This window comes from Leptodactylus fuscus, chromosome 4 (assembly GCF_031893055.1).
Source record: "Leptodactylus fuscus isolate aLepFus1 chromosome 4, aLepFus1.hap2, whole genome shotgun sequence".
Lineage (NCBI taxonomy): Eukaryota > Metazoa > Chordata > Amphibia > Anura > Leptodactylidae > Leptodactylus > Leptodactylus fuscus.
The window spans coordinates 27180944-27195024 of record NC_134268.1 but is presented as its reverse complement, the minus strand read 5'-3'; the positions used below and the strand labels follow the sequence as shown (position 1 = coordinate 27195024).

At 45.3% G+C, this 14081-nt stretch overlaps 1 protein-coding gene across 1 annotated transcript in view; it reads left to right on the top strand.

Moving 5' to 3' along the window:
* Positions 1–14081, top strand: part of LOC142200095 (fibrocystin-L-like) — a 178476-nt gene that overhangs the window by 120547 nt on the left and 43848 nt on the right. Inside the window, exons 60-64 of the mRNA XM_075270159.1 lie at positions 327–453; positions 1653–1774; positions 2903–2993; positions 13152–13300; positions 13870–13992. Coding sequence (XP_075126260.1) covers positions 327–453; positions 1653–1774; positions 2903–2993; positions 13152–13300; positions 13870–13992 — 612 coding nt within the window. The remainder of the gene's footprint in view (positions 1–326; positions 454–1652; positions 1775–2902; positions 2994–13151; positions 13301–13869; positions 13993–14081) is intronic.

Sequence of the window (14081 nt, the reverse complement as noted above, 5' to 3'; positions counted from 1 at the left end):
AAAATCATTTTAATTTTTGAAATTTTCCAGTAGCTTCTGCATTTTCCCCCCTCGGCTTATACTCGAGTCAATAAGTTTTCCCAGTTTTTTGTGGTAAAATCAGGGGTCTCGGCTTATACTCAAGTATATACGGTATTATTCTGGATATAATTTCCATTAGACCATACATTTAATATTCTGTGTACTCTTTGGGAGGAGTATTGGTGTGTTCACAGTTGCGAGTGATGATGTTCAAAGAGAAATGTGGACCAGAAAAAAATACTGTTTCTAAAAATACATTTGGATCCACAAAAGTGATTAACAAATATATATGTTGTTCTTGAAAGGTATTATCAAATGAATCCTACGTTAAGGGCTGCGCCTTCCACAATGGATTCTCCCCGGCTATTGGTGTGTTTTTCACTAATGGACTCGACATTGATGACAACGTTATTTTCTTCACTGTAGGAGAAGGTAAGCCGAATGCACAGGATTGACATACAAAAAAAGGAGCCCATGGTAGTGATAGAAATGCGGAATCCATATGGCGCTGGGTAATGCGAACCAGAAAAGAAGGACCTTCTTTTTTGCTTTATCTCCTCCTTTTTTAGTCAAAAACACAGTGCCAACATACAAAAGATTCCTGTATAAGATCTTAATTATATTAATATTAATATTATTATTAATTAATATATTATGGCTGTAAAAAGGTTGCGTTTCCAAGGTCTAATGGGTGGTTAAAGGGATTCTACCATTAAAACATGTTTTTTTTTTCTAATGACCACGTCGGAATAGCCTTAAGAAAGGCTATTCTTGTCCTACCTTTTGATGTGGTCTCCGCTGCGCCAGTCATCCGAAATACTGTTTTTTCCCGGTATGCTAATGAGTGTCCGGCAGCTATGGTGGCGGGCCCCGGCGCTCATATGCCGATGGAGGCGTCCCCACTACTGCTGGAACTGGGCAATCCAGCCACGCCTTCTTCCTGATCTGTCTCCTCCCCTTCTGTGTCCTCTTCTTTCGTCGTCATGGGTGACGCATGCTCGGCTCTGGCAGCGAGACCCTGTTAGAGTCGGCTGCGCATACCGGCCGGTGGCCATATTTGCGAGGCCGCAATTTCGGCATGCGCAGTATGCTCCGTGAAGTATTTGCCGAACAGAGTGTACTGCGCATGCTCAGTAAGGTCCGTACAGCCCTCCGACGCCTGGATGAGTTCACTCGTACATGCTGTACATGAATTGCATGTTCGAGTCCCTAATCGGAAAAAAAATGTTATGCAAAGTTTACATAAAAATCTGAAGTAACAATCAGACTTAACATGAAAACACATGAAAAAGCTGTAACCATAACAACCCCTTATATTAAAATTTACATGTTGTTTATTTTGTACATTAAGTATTGTAAAAAGGCCTAAAATTGTTATTTTGTTTCTCATTTTCCAAAAAAGGAATAAAAATGTAATAAAAAAATCTCATAGATCTCTGAATGGTACCAATGAAAACTATAACATCTCCTGTAAAAAAACAATCCCTCATAAGGTTGTAAAGCTCATAATGTCGTGACACAAAAAGATTTATTTTTATATTGCAAAAGTAGTAAGTAAATTTGGAATTGATATATTTATACGTCATTTATACTGAACAGTGAATATCATTCTGTTTTATTTTATTTTATAGGAATCAGAGTTTGGGGAGAACGTGTAAATGTGAGGGGAAATCTTGTTGCCCTTGCTGTTTGGCCTGGAACATACCAAGGTCGCCAAGATGTAACTAGTACCCTATGGCACGCTGGAATAGAGGTTAGCTATTCATTTTACTACAGGAACTGGGGTCTAAATCTGCCAACTGAATATACATTTCTGTAATTGTGGTTAAACTTGTGACCACGTGTTGTAGGCCAACACCCAGAATCCCTAGTGGAGCAGGAATGACTTGTAAGTCCCCGTACTGCCTATGTAAGCACACACTCTCCCTGATGTGTACGATTATCCCCTGACCCTGGTCTACAATCTCTCACTCTGTCAAATCAGTATCCCTACGCTATGCTGAGGAGGCCCAATAGGCCGAAACAGCGCTGTCCATAGCTGGAAATCTGTTCCTTTTGGAATAGAAATACTAATTTGGCAATTTAATCCGCATCATGATATTAGACTTTTTAACTGAGTCATGTATGATGCTAAGGATGCTGCCCTCTAGAGGGCGGCATACAGAGTGCACTGTTCTCCTAATTACATCCTGGAGAATAGATTTGCATTTTTTTTACAATGATAGGAAGAGTCAGCTTGTTATGAATCAGTGTAGCGGTTTATTAATATCTTGAAGGAAAACACAGGAACAGGAAAAATGTCCAAAATAACAGACGTATCAGTCAATGTCTCAATTGCTTACATCTTCAGAGAAGTTAGATTTCATCATCTGGATATCCTGTAGTTACAGCTTGGTTCATGCTTGTTGTCTGGTTGGTGGAGTTGGGCTGGTCACGACATCCATGACTGACCATCTGTCAGGGCCACCCACCCTGGTCTTCCCAAAGACAGACCTAGACATGTGTATTTCTTACTCATTTATATTTATGAGAGGGGGTGTTACCTTCCATCTTATTGCCAGGTAAGGAGATTTCTAAAATGTACTCTAACCACACCCATGTTCCCAGAATATAGAAGTGTGATGGAACAGAGTTTACCCCTTTGTATACTGAAGAATATTGTAATTATTATAATATTTAACAGCCCCTCTAGTAGAAGGTTCTAGCAGTAGGAAACCTGTGTTGATTGCAAAAATTCTAATCATATTGGAATTTTTGGATTTGTTGCACAACTTTTTCTCCCATAGGGTAACATGGAGATATGGAACCTCTGCCATATAAACTATTTCTATAATAACATACTTATAATAACGCAGCTAAAGTCTTATTGTTTTATTTGTAGATCAGTAATGGCGCTGACATTGTGCTGCAGAATAATGTGGTTGCTGGATTTGAAAGAGCCGGATATCGCATTAATGGAGAATCTTGTCAAAGTGAGTAATAGGACAATGAAATAACAAAGACATATAGAAACTAAATCACTAGTATGGATCCTTCTGTATATTACTTTATTTTCACATAAGGTGTAAGTTTTATGGTGGTACAGAGTCGAGAGAATGGGGGTTGGGTTCACAATTCTATTCAAAACGATTGCTTGAACAGGTCATCAATACTGACTCTAAGTAAAGAGATGGCCATTAGAGATGAGCGAACACTAAAATGTTCGAGGTTCGAAATTCGATTCGAACCGCCGCTCAATGTTCATGTGTTCGAACGGGTTTCGAACCCCATTATAGTCTATGGGGAACAGATACTCGTTAAGGGGGAAACCCAAATCCGTGTCTGGAGGGTCACCAAGTCCACTATGACACCCCAGGAAATGATGCCAACACCTCTGGAATGACACTGAGACAGCAGGGGAAGCATGTCTGGGGGCATCTAACACACCAAAGACCCTCTATTACCCCAACATCACTGCCTAACAACTACACACTTTACACATTCAAAAAAACCTCTATCAAAGTGGGAAAATACCTGGAAACCTTCTTTACTCCCCAAATGGATGGACACAAACCCCAATTTAAGCTCAACAAACAGTAACAACCACCCCTTTAAATCACGTTCCCCATGACAACCACAAATGAAATAGGCAATGGGAATTCCAAAAGCCCTCACCCTTAACTGTCATTTTGAGTGTGTGTGTGTGTGTGTGTGTGTGTGTGTGTGTGTGTGTGTGTGTGTGTGTGTGTGTGTGTGTGTGTGTGTGTGTGTGTGTGTGTGTGTGTGTGTGTGTGTGTGTGTGTGTGTGTGTGTGTGTGTGTGTGTGTGTGTGTGTGTGATGTGGTAAGACCTTCCAAAATTCACTTTTCTAGCCCTTAACATGAGCCCTTCCAAACAAAGTTACAGGACCTTAAGCTGAGCTACCAGCAGAGATTGAGGCCCTTGGCATGAGTAGAGCCTTGCACCAGCAGTGTTTTTGGCACTTAGGGTGAGTTGAGCCTTGTACCAGCGTGTGTCCCTTAACATCAGGCGGGCCCTAAGTTCTGCGCTTTGCACAAAAGTTCCACATTAACTAGGCTGAATGGTACAAAGATTAGTAGGCCCGAGAACCAGGAACAGGTCTTGCAATGGCTGTCGGATAACGCTTAAAGCACATTGTCCACCAGCCAGTCAGCCTCTACCTCCTCTTACCCAACAGTCTTGTCCTCCTTCCACCCAAAATTCCCAATCTTCCCAGAACAATAACCCCAACTGTCCCTGCTCCCCAGAGCTGTTCTCCCTTCCTTTGACTGTACCGCAACCTGCCCCTCCATTTCGCGATTCCACGGACCTAACAGACGAGTATCTGTGTCCAGATGCTCAAACACTAGAGTCTCCTCCATTCCATCTCCGGTCGATTTGGTGGCGGATGACCAGCAACCCACCCTCATCGACGACGATGAGACACAGTTGCTGTCAGGGCAGCCAGTTGACATGCACATTGTGCAGGAGGAGGAGGCGAGACAGGAGTTGGAAGAGGAGGTGGTGGACGACGAGGACACCGACCCCACCTGGACAAGGCGGATGTCAAGCTGAGAAAGTAGTGTGGATGTTGAGGCAGGTGCAGCACCAAAAAGGGTAGATAGAGGCAGAGACATGTCCAGAGGCAGAGGTCAGCTGCTTTGCCGAAGCCAGGCCAGACCCGGAATGTCCGAAGATGTTCCCTTTTGTACCCAGCCCAGAAAAACTCCCCCATCGAGGGCACGTTTCTTGAAGGTGTAGAGTTTTTTCAAGGAATGCGCCGAGGACAGATATAGTGCCGTCTACACAATTTGCCTCTCGAAATCGAGTAGGGGCCCTGAGAAGAGCAACCTGTCCACCACTTCAATGCACCGTCATTTGGAATCCAAGCAATGGAATCAGTGGCAGGCAGCAACGGCAGGACAAACGTCGCCCGCCGTTCATGCCACTGCCTCTGCTCACAGTGCTGGCGATGCACTCCAGAGGACGAGCCAGGACATCACTTCATCTGCCTCCGCCACTTTGTTAACTTCTCCCTCATCCTCCCCTGTTTCTGTCTTATCTCCTTCTCCTGCACCATCAAAGGCACCATCAGGCGCTTCTTTACAACAACCCACCATCTCTCAGACATTGGAGCGCCGGCAGAAATACACCGCTAACCACCCACCCACGCAAGCCTAGAACGCCAACATCGCTAAACTGCTGGCCCAGGAGAGGTTGGCGTTCCGGCTTGTTGAAACTCCCGCCTTCCCGGACCTGATGGAAACTGTGGCACCTCACTATGCCGTCCCTAGCCGTCTCAACTTCTCCTGGTGTGGCGTCCCCGCCTTGCACCAGCACGTGTCACTCAACATCAGGTGGGCCCTTAGCTCCGCGCTTTGCTGCAAGGTCCACTTGACCACCGACACTTGGACAAGCGCCTGTGGTCAGGGATGCTGCTTATCTTTAAGGACAGGCAGGGTGAATGTGGTGGAGTCTGGTCCCGGGGTGCAAACTGAGGTACCCTATCTCCTCTCCCAGGCCAAAATTCATGGCAGGAGTAGACTGAAACCCTACGACGCTGCAACCTCCACCACAGCTACTAGCGGCAAACGCTAAAACACTGGTGTGGGGAAACGTCAGCAGGTGGTGCTGAAGCTCATCAGCTTGGGGGATAGACAGCACAGTGCCTCCGAGGTCAGGGATGCCATCCTGGCTGAGATGGCATTTTTTTTTCCCTGCTACACCTGGGGCCTGGCATTTTTGCGCCTGTGATAATGGCTGTAACCTGGTAGCAGATCTGGAGCTTGCCAGACTCAAACACGGTCCACACATGGCCCACGTTTTCCAACTTGTTGGTGCCATGTTTCTTTGAAACCTACACCATTGTGCCTGATATACAGGTCAAAGTGGGGCCATTTTCATAAGTGAGAACTAGCCTCTGCTAGGCAGAAAACATTCAGAGCACACTCCTCTCATCTTCGCACCGTTGGCTGGCGGAGGAAGACGAGGGGGTTGGAGTGGCATCTGATGTCCCTGTCCCACACGAGGCTAGAGGGTGCACTTCAGTGCATCCCATTGCTTCACCACAAATGGTGTGAAGGGGAGTGGAAAATGGAGGAAATGGAGAGTGACCCTTACAGTTGGGGCCAGCAAAGGCATGCCAAGTAACACACTGGCACACATGGCTGACTTCATCTTGGGTTGCTTTTCAACACATATTTCACATCATGAAGAACAAATAATACTGGATTTTTACAAGCCTCGAACCCCGGTCTAGGTCTAATGTCTGTTCCTTTCTTATATTAGGGGAGAGGGAAAAAAATTACTTCAGTGATATGTTTAGCGTACATAGACTGACTATTAATGTGTATCCCACTTAGTGTTGTTAGGGTTACACACCGTCACAACCTGGCTAAAGCTTCTATAGCTGTTAATAAAGTCAACATAACTTTACGGTATCCAAAAAGACAGCTGGTACCGACAGAGAGCAAGACAAATGTCAACCAAAGCTGTGAGCTCTGAACACCCACAGTGACTTTGGCGTCATCATCATTATAAGGGAGCGGGGGGTAATAAATAACTTGGCAGTGCCTAAAACCCAAAAAGCTTATACAACTATATTTACATTAAGATACACAAATGACACTTTTCAGTAGCATGTCATGAGACAAGCTGATAAGCTCTTCCTTTGTGCAGTGCTATTTGAAAGTTAAACGCTGCCTTTATTTTAATTCTGGAGAAGGTGCAGACATTAGATTTAGAACATGTTGTCTTCATTGTCCAAATCCTCTATATAGGTAACGTGTTTTTCGGGCCGAGCTGTCTGGGAACGAGCTGGTGCAGCACTGACAACCTGGGTGAATATGGCAAGAGCCTGAGATGTAGGGTGAATGAATCCCCAAATTATTTGTGGAATTCCCAGTGAGACAATGGCACTATCTACCAGTAGCAAAAATTGTGGGTGCACGTAACCCCAATATATTCTTTGAATTCCCAGTGAGACAATGGCACTGTATAGCAGTAGCAAAAATTGTGGGTGCACGTAACCCCCATATATTCTTTGAATTCCCAGTCAGACAATGGCACTATATACCAGTAGCAAAAATTGTGGGTGCACGTAACCCCAATATGTTCTTTGAATTCCCAGTCAGACAATGGCACTATATACCAGTAGCAAAAATTGTGGGTGCACGTAACCCCAATATATTCTTTGAATTCCCAGTCAGACAATGGCACTGTATAGCAGTAGCAAAAATTGTGGGTGCACGTAACCCCCATATATTCTTTGAATTCCCAGTCAGAAACTGGCACTATATAGCAGTAGCAAAAATTGTGGGTGCACATAACCCCAATATATTCTTTGAATTCCCAGTCAGACAATGGCACTATATACCAGTAGTAAAAATTGTGGGTGCACATAACCCCAATATATTCTTTGAATTCCCAGTCAGACAATGGCACTGTATGGCAGTAGCAAGAAATGAGGGTATTTGTAACCCCAATATATTCTTTGAATTCCCAGTCAGACAATGGCACTATATACCAGTAGCAAAAATTGTGGGTGCACGTAACCCCAATATATTCTTTGAATTACCAGTCAGAAACTGGCACTATATAGCAGTAGCAAAAATTGTGGGTGCACGTAACCCCCATATATTCTTTGAATTCCCAGTCAGACAATGGCACTATATACCAGTAGTAAAAATTGTGGGTGCACATAACCCCAATATATTCTTTGAATTCCCAGTGAGACAATGGCACTGTATAGCAGTAGCAAAAATTGTGGGTGCACGTAACCCCCATATATTCTTTGAATTCCCAGTGAGACAATGGCACTATATACCAGTAGCAAAAATTGTGGGTGCACGTAACCCCAATATGTTCTTTGAATTCCCAGTCAGACAATGGCACTATATACCAGTAGCAAAAATTGTGGGTGTATATAGCCCCAATTCTATTGCTAGGGGACTTGCAGGGTATTTCTGAGGTGAAGGTGGGGGGGCACACCGTTGGAACGGGGATTTGGGGTGTATATATGGGGTATACGGGAATACACTGTCAGTGTTCCATTAAGGATCCTGGGAAAGCTGGGTTGCGGCGATTGAGCCCGTCAGTGCCACGTTACACTGACAAGCTTCTCCCTGGAATTGAAGTTATATGTAAGCCCAATATATTCTTTGAATTCCCAGTGAGACAATGGCACTATATACCAGTAACAAAAATTGTGGGTGCACGTAACCCCAATATATTCTTTGAATTACCAGTCAGAAACTGGCACTATATAGCAGTAGCAAAAATTGTGGGTGCACATAACCCCAATATATTCTTTGAATTCCCAGTCAGACAATGGCACTATATACCAGTAGCAAAAATTGTGGGTGCACGTAACCCCAATATATTCTTTGAATTCCCAGTGAGACAATGGCACTATATACCAGTAGCAAAAATTGTGGGTGCACGTAACCCCAATATATTCTTTGAATTCCCAGTGAGACAATGGCACTATCTACCAGTAGCAAAAATTGTGGGTGCACGTAACCCCAATATATTCTTTGAATTCCCAGTGAGACAATGGCACTATATACCAGTAACAAAAATTGTGGGTGCACGTAACCCAAATATATTCTTTGAATTACCAGTCAGAAACTGACACTATATAGCAGTAGCAAAAATTGTGGGTGCACATAACCCCAATATATTCTTTGAATTCCCAGTCAGACAATGGCACTATATACCAGTAGCAAAAATTGTGGGTGTATATAGCCCCAATTCTATTGCTAGGGGACTTGCAGGGTATTTCTGAGGTGAAGGTGGGGGGGCACACCGTTGGAACGGGGATTTGGGGTGTATATATGGGGTATACGGGAATACACTGTCAGTGTATTCCATTCAGGATCTTGGGAAAGCTGGGTTGCGGCGATTGAGCCCGTCAGTGCCACGTTACACTGACAAGCTTCTCCCTGGAATTTAGCTCTTACAAGAGCTGTTGTGGTTGTCTTCTCCTTCCTATCCTAGCCTGTCCCTGCCTACCCAGAATCTAAGCCCTAGCTAGCTGGACGGAAACCTCCGTCCCCGGTGAATTGCAAGCTCAGAATGACGCGAACCTGGGCGGCGCTGTTCTTTTAAATTAGAGGTCACATGTTTTCGGCAGCCAATGGGTTTTGCCTACTTTTTTCAACGTCACCGGTGTCGTAGTTCCTGTCCCACCTACCCTGCGCTGTTATTGGAGCAAAAAAGGCGCCAGGGAAGGTGGGAGGGGAATCGAGTAATGGCGCACTTTACCACGCGGTGTTCGATTCGATTCAAACATGCCGAACAGCCTAATATCCGATCGAACATGAGTTCGATAGAACACTGTTCGCTCATCTCTAATGGCCATCACTTTCCAGTCATTTTGGTCCTTTTTTTTGTATTCACAAAATTGATCATTTACACCAGTGACTCCCAAAGTGGTCCAGGTGGACCCCCAGGAAACTCAGCCCCGACACAAATTTCCATTGTTAGATTTAATCTTCACATTCTTTTTACGAGTTTTGGGAATATGGTTGAAATGTACCAGCAGGGGGTCCACCGAAACCAGTCAAATTTTGAAAGTGGACTACGAGAAAAAAAAGTTTGAGAACCTCTGATTTACACTGATGATCAAACGGCCCTTGAGATTTATGGAGGTCGAACTATCAGCACCCCTGGCGATCAGCTGTTTGATGGGTGACACTACTAAGGTAAATCTCCAGACTAAGGTCTATACTGTGGAACACCACACTTAAAGCAGATCGTCTTGGTATCCCAGCTTCGTCTGATTCAAGAGAAGGTTTTTCACATCAGAGATTCCCTGGGCTTAGCCACTTGTTGCTGAGACGCAGCCCGTACATTGAGCCCACAACTCCTCGTACCTTTATACATGGCCTTTGCTAGAGCGATAACTTTGCAGTTATGTTTATTACTATTATTTGGATCTGTGCTACCAATGTGGGAAAGTAAAAGCAAAAGAGAAAATGATCATCTGAAATATAACATGCAAAAACCGTGACCAAAAAACTGGCACCATTATTGAGACATTATATAGAAACCCTTATATAGAAACCCTTTTTTAAATGAGTAACAGGTCGGAATAGCCTTAAGAAAGGCTATCCGTCTCCTACCTTTCGTTGTCTTCTCCGCGCCGCCATTCCGTATGAATCCCGGTTCTCGTCAGTATGCAAATGAGTTCTCTTGCAGCACTGGGGGCATCCCCAATGCTGCTAGAGAGTTCTCTCCAGCGCCGCCTCCATCTTCGTCAGCAGTGTCTTCTTCATCCTCTTCTTCCAGTGCATTTTTCCAACCTCTAGGCCTTGGGCAGAGCAGATTGCGCATGCCCACAGGCCACGAGAAAATGGCCGCTTGCACAGTATTGTAAGTGGACATTTTCTTGTGGCCTGTGGGCATGCGCAGTCTGCTCTGACAAGAACTGGGATTCCTACGGAATGGCGGCGCAGAGAAGACAACAAAAGGTAGGAGACGAATAGCCTTTCTTAAGGCTATTCCGACATGTTACTCATAAGAAAGGCTTTCTATGATAGGATCCCATTAATGAAGTTTCCCAAGATATCTTTCCGCTGCCTGGCCGTGGCTCTGTTACTGACAAAAACACTATAAAAATATGTAAATTATTTGGAATGGGCTTTAGGTGCCTGTAATCATGGCTTTGGGCTTCAGTGACACTGTTTGTTACATTCCCCTGGAGCCGGCGCTACAGCAGGGCTGCCGAACACTTCCCATTCATTTCTATGGGAGCTGGCATGTGAGCGCTCCCCATAGAAATGAATGGACTGCTTTTTTCCATGAGAGCTCATGTAGGTCCACCCAGCTGAAGATGAAGCCCAGACCTCCGTACTGACTTGTGGTTCGTGTAAACTTCGGAAAGCGGAGTGCACATTACTACACCCTGAAATAATTTGTATCTTTTTAAAAGTGTTTTTTTCTCAGTATTCGATCCACAGACAGACTGAGAAAAGACATCTTGGGAAAGTGCATCCAAAAATATTAGCAATACCTCACTTTATAGGAGCAGTTACTTTATTACAGTAGATGTCCCTGTAGGACATATAAAGACTAGAGATGAGCGAACACTAAAATGTTCGAGGTTCGAAATTCGATTCGAACAGCCGCTCACTGTTCGAGTGTTCGAATGGGTTTCGAACCCCATTATAGTCTATGGGGAACATAAACTCATTAAGGGGGAAACCCAAATTCGTGTCTGGAGGGTCACCAAGTCCACTATGACACCCCAGGAAATGATACCAACACCCTGGAATGACACTGGGACAGCAGGGGAAGCATGTCTGGGGGCATAAAAGTCACTTTATTTCATGGAAATCCCTGTCAGTTTGCGATTTTCGCAAGCTAACTTTTCCCCATAGAAATGCATTGGCCAGTGCTGATTGGCCAGAGTACGGAACTCGACCAATCAGCGCTGGCTCTGCTGGAGGAGGCGGAGTCTAAGATCGCTCCACACCAGTCTCCATTCAGGTCCGACCTTAGACTCCGCCTCCTCCGGCAGAGCCAGCGCTGATTGGCCGAAGGCTGGTCAATGCATTCCTATGCGAATGCAGAGACTTAGCAGTGCTGAGTCAGTTTTGCTCAACTACACATCTGATGCACACTCGGCACTGCTACATCAGATGTAGCAATCTGATGTAGCAGAGCCGAGGGTGCACTAGAACCCCTGTGCAAACTCAGTTCACGCTAATAGAATGCATTGGCCAGCGCTGATTGGCCAATGCATTCTATTAGCCCGATGAAGTAGAGCTGAATGTGTGTGTTAAGCACACTCATTCAGCACTGCTTCATCACGCCAATACAATGCATTAGCCAGTGCTGATTGGCCAGAGTACGGAATTCGGCCAATCAGCGCTGGCTCTGCTGGAGGAGGCGGAGTCTAAGGTCGGACCTGAATGGAGACTGGTGTGGAGCGATCTTAGACTCCGCCTCCTCCAGCAGAGCCAGCGCTGATTGGCCGAATTCCGTACTCTGGCCAATCAGCGCTGGCCAATGCATTCTATTAGCCCGATGAAGTAGAGCTGAATGTGTGTGCTAAGCACACACATTCAGCACTGCTTCATCACGCCAATACAATGCATTAGCCAGTGCTGATTGGCCAGAGTACGGAATTCGGCCAATCAGCGCTGGCTCTGCTGGAGGAGGCGGAGTCTAAGGTCGGACCTGAATGGAGACTGGTGTGGAGCGATCTTAGACTCCGCCTCCTCCAGCAGAGCCAGCGCTGATTGGCCGAATTCCGTACTCTGGCCAATCAGCGCTGGCCAATGCATTCTATTAGCCCGATGAAGTAGAGCTGAATGTGTGTGCTTAGCACACACATTCAGCTCTACTTCATCGGGCTAATAGAATGCATTGGCCAATCAGCGCTGGCCAATGCATTCTATTAGCTTGATGAAGCAGAGTGTGCACAAGGGTTCAAGCGCACCCTCGGCTCTGATGTAGCAGAGCCGAGGGTGCACAAGGGTTCAAGTGCACCCTCGGCTCTCCTACATCAGAGCCGAGGGTGCGCTTGAACCCTTGTGCAGCCTCAGCTCTGCTACATCAGAGCCGAGGGTGCGCTTGAACCCTTGTGCACACTCTGCTTCATCAAGCTAATAGAGTGCATTGGCCAGCGCTGATTGGCCAGAGTACGGAATTCGGCCAATCAGCGCTGGCCAATGCATCCCTATGGGAAAAAGTTTATCTCACAAAAATCACAATTACACACCCGATAGAGCCCCAAAAAGTTATTTTTAATAACATTCCCCCCTAAATAAAGGTTATCCCTAGCTATCCCTGCCTGTACAGCTATCCCTGTCTCATAGTCACAAAGTTCACATTCTCATATGACCCGGATTTGAAATCCACTATTCGTCTAAAATGGAGGTCACCTGATTTCGGCAGCCAATGACTTTTTCCAATTTTTTTCAATGCCCCCAGTGTCGTAGTTCCTGTCCCACCTCCCCTGCGCTGTTATTGGTGCAAAAAAGGCGCCAGGGAAGGTGGGAGGGGAATCGAATTTTGGCGCACTTTACCACGCGGTGTTCGATTCGATTCGAACATGGCGAACACCCTGATATCCGATCGAACATGTGTTCGATAGAACACTGTTCGCTCATCTCTAATAAAGACACAATACTATTGTCTTACAGATGTCACTGGTCCCAGTCAGCAGTGGTTGAACAATGAAGCCTATGGCGGGTTATATGGTATCTATATGAATGGAGACGGGCTACGGGATTGTACTCGTATAAGGAGATTTAAAGTATGGAAATGCTGGGATTATGGTATCTATGTCCAGGTAATGTATGAAGATGCCTACATGTGTCTCAATTGGGGCATCTTATGTGATAGGTGCCATGGGGTTACATTAGTTCTTAAGATAGTCCAGGCACTCTACAATGTATCACTGATCTTCAGGTCTGAAATTGATATTTGCCTGGTTTCTTTGTGCATTAGATGCATTTGCTCTATTAGGGTTTGTTCACTCATAGGAGTTTGGCGCTGATCTCGATGAATATTCCACCGTAAAATCAGAGTCAAATTCCTCCCTGGATCTGCCTTCTATTGTATTCAATGGGAAGCAGAGATTGAAGCAGGTGCTGAAAAAATAAGTGTTGTGCTCAGTCTTGCTATAGATTCTGTGCGAGACGCAGAACCCCCAACGTGAGACACTCAGCACCATTCATCTGAGGCTAATCTGTGAGTGAAAGCCACGGCGGAAAGTCGAAGCTCTGCTTTACACCATGGGGAGCCGCAGAGCTGGAAAATGGAGAGGAAACTGAGGAGGAAGACGAGCTCTTCATTTTCTGGAGAGTCCTTAATGTCTTCCTACAGATTGTGACTTCTCTTGTGTCTTTATCTTTGCAGGCTGTATCCTCAGTGCAGATCTCTGAAGTAGTTCTGGCAGACAATGGAATGGGAATACTCACCATCATATATACCCCAGCGTCAGTCTCTCACCTGATATCTAATAAAACAGCCCAGATCTCAGTGAGTATATACATATATAAGAGTATGTGGGAATCTGTCTGCTCAGAACTCCTACTGTAATCTACTGGATAGGACTACACAGAAGACTC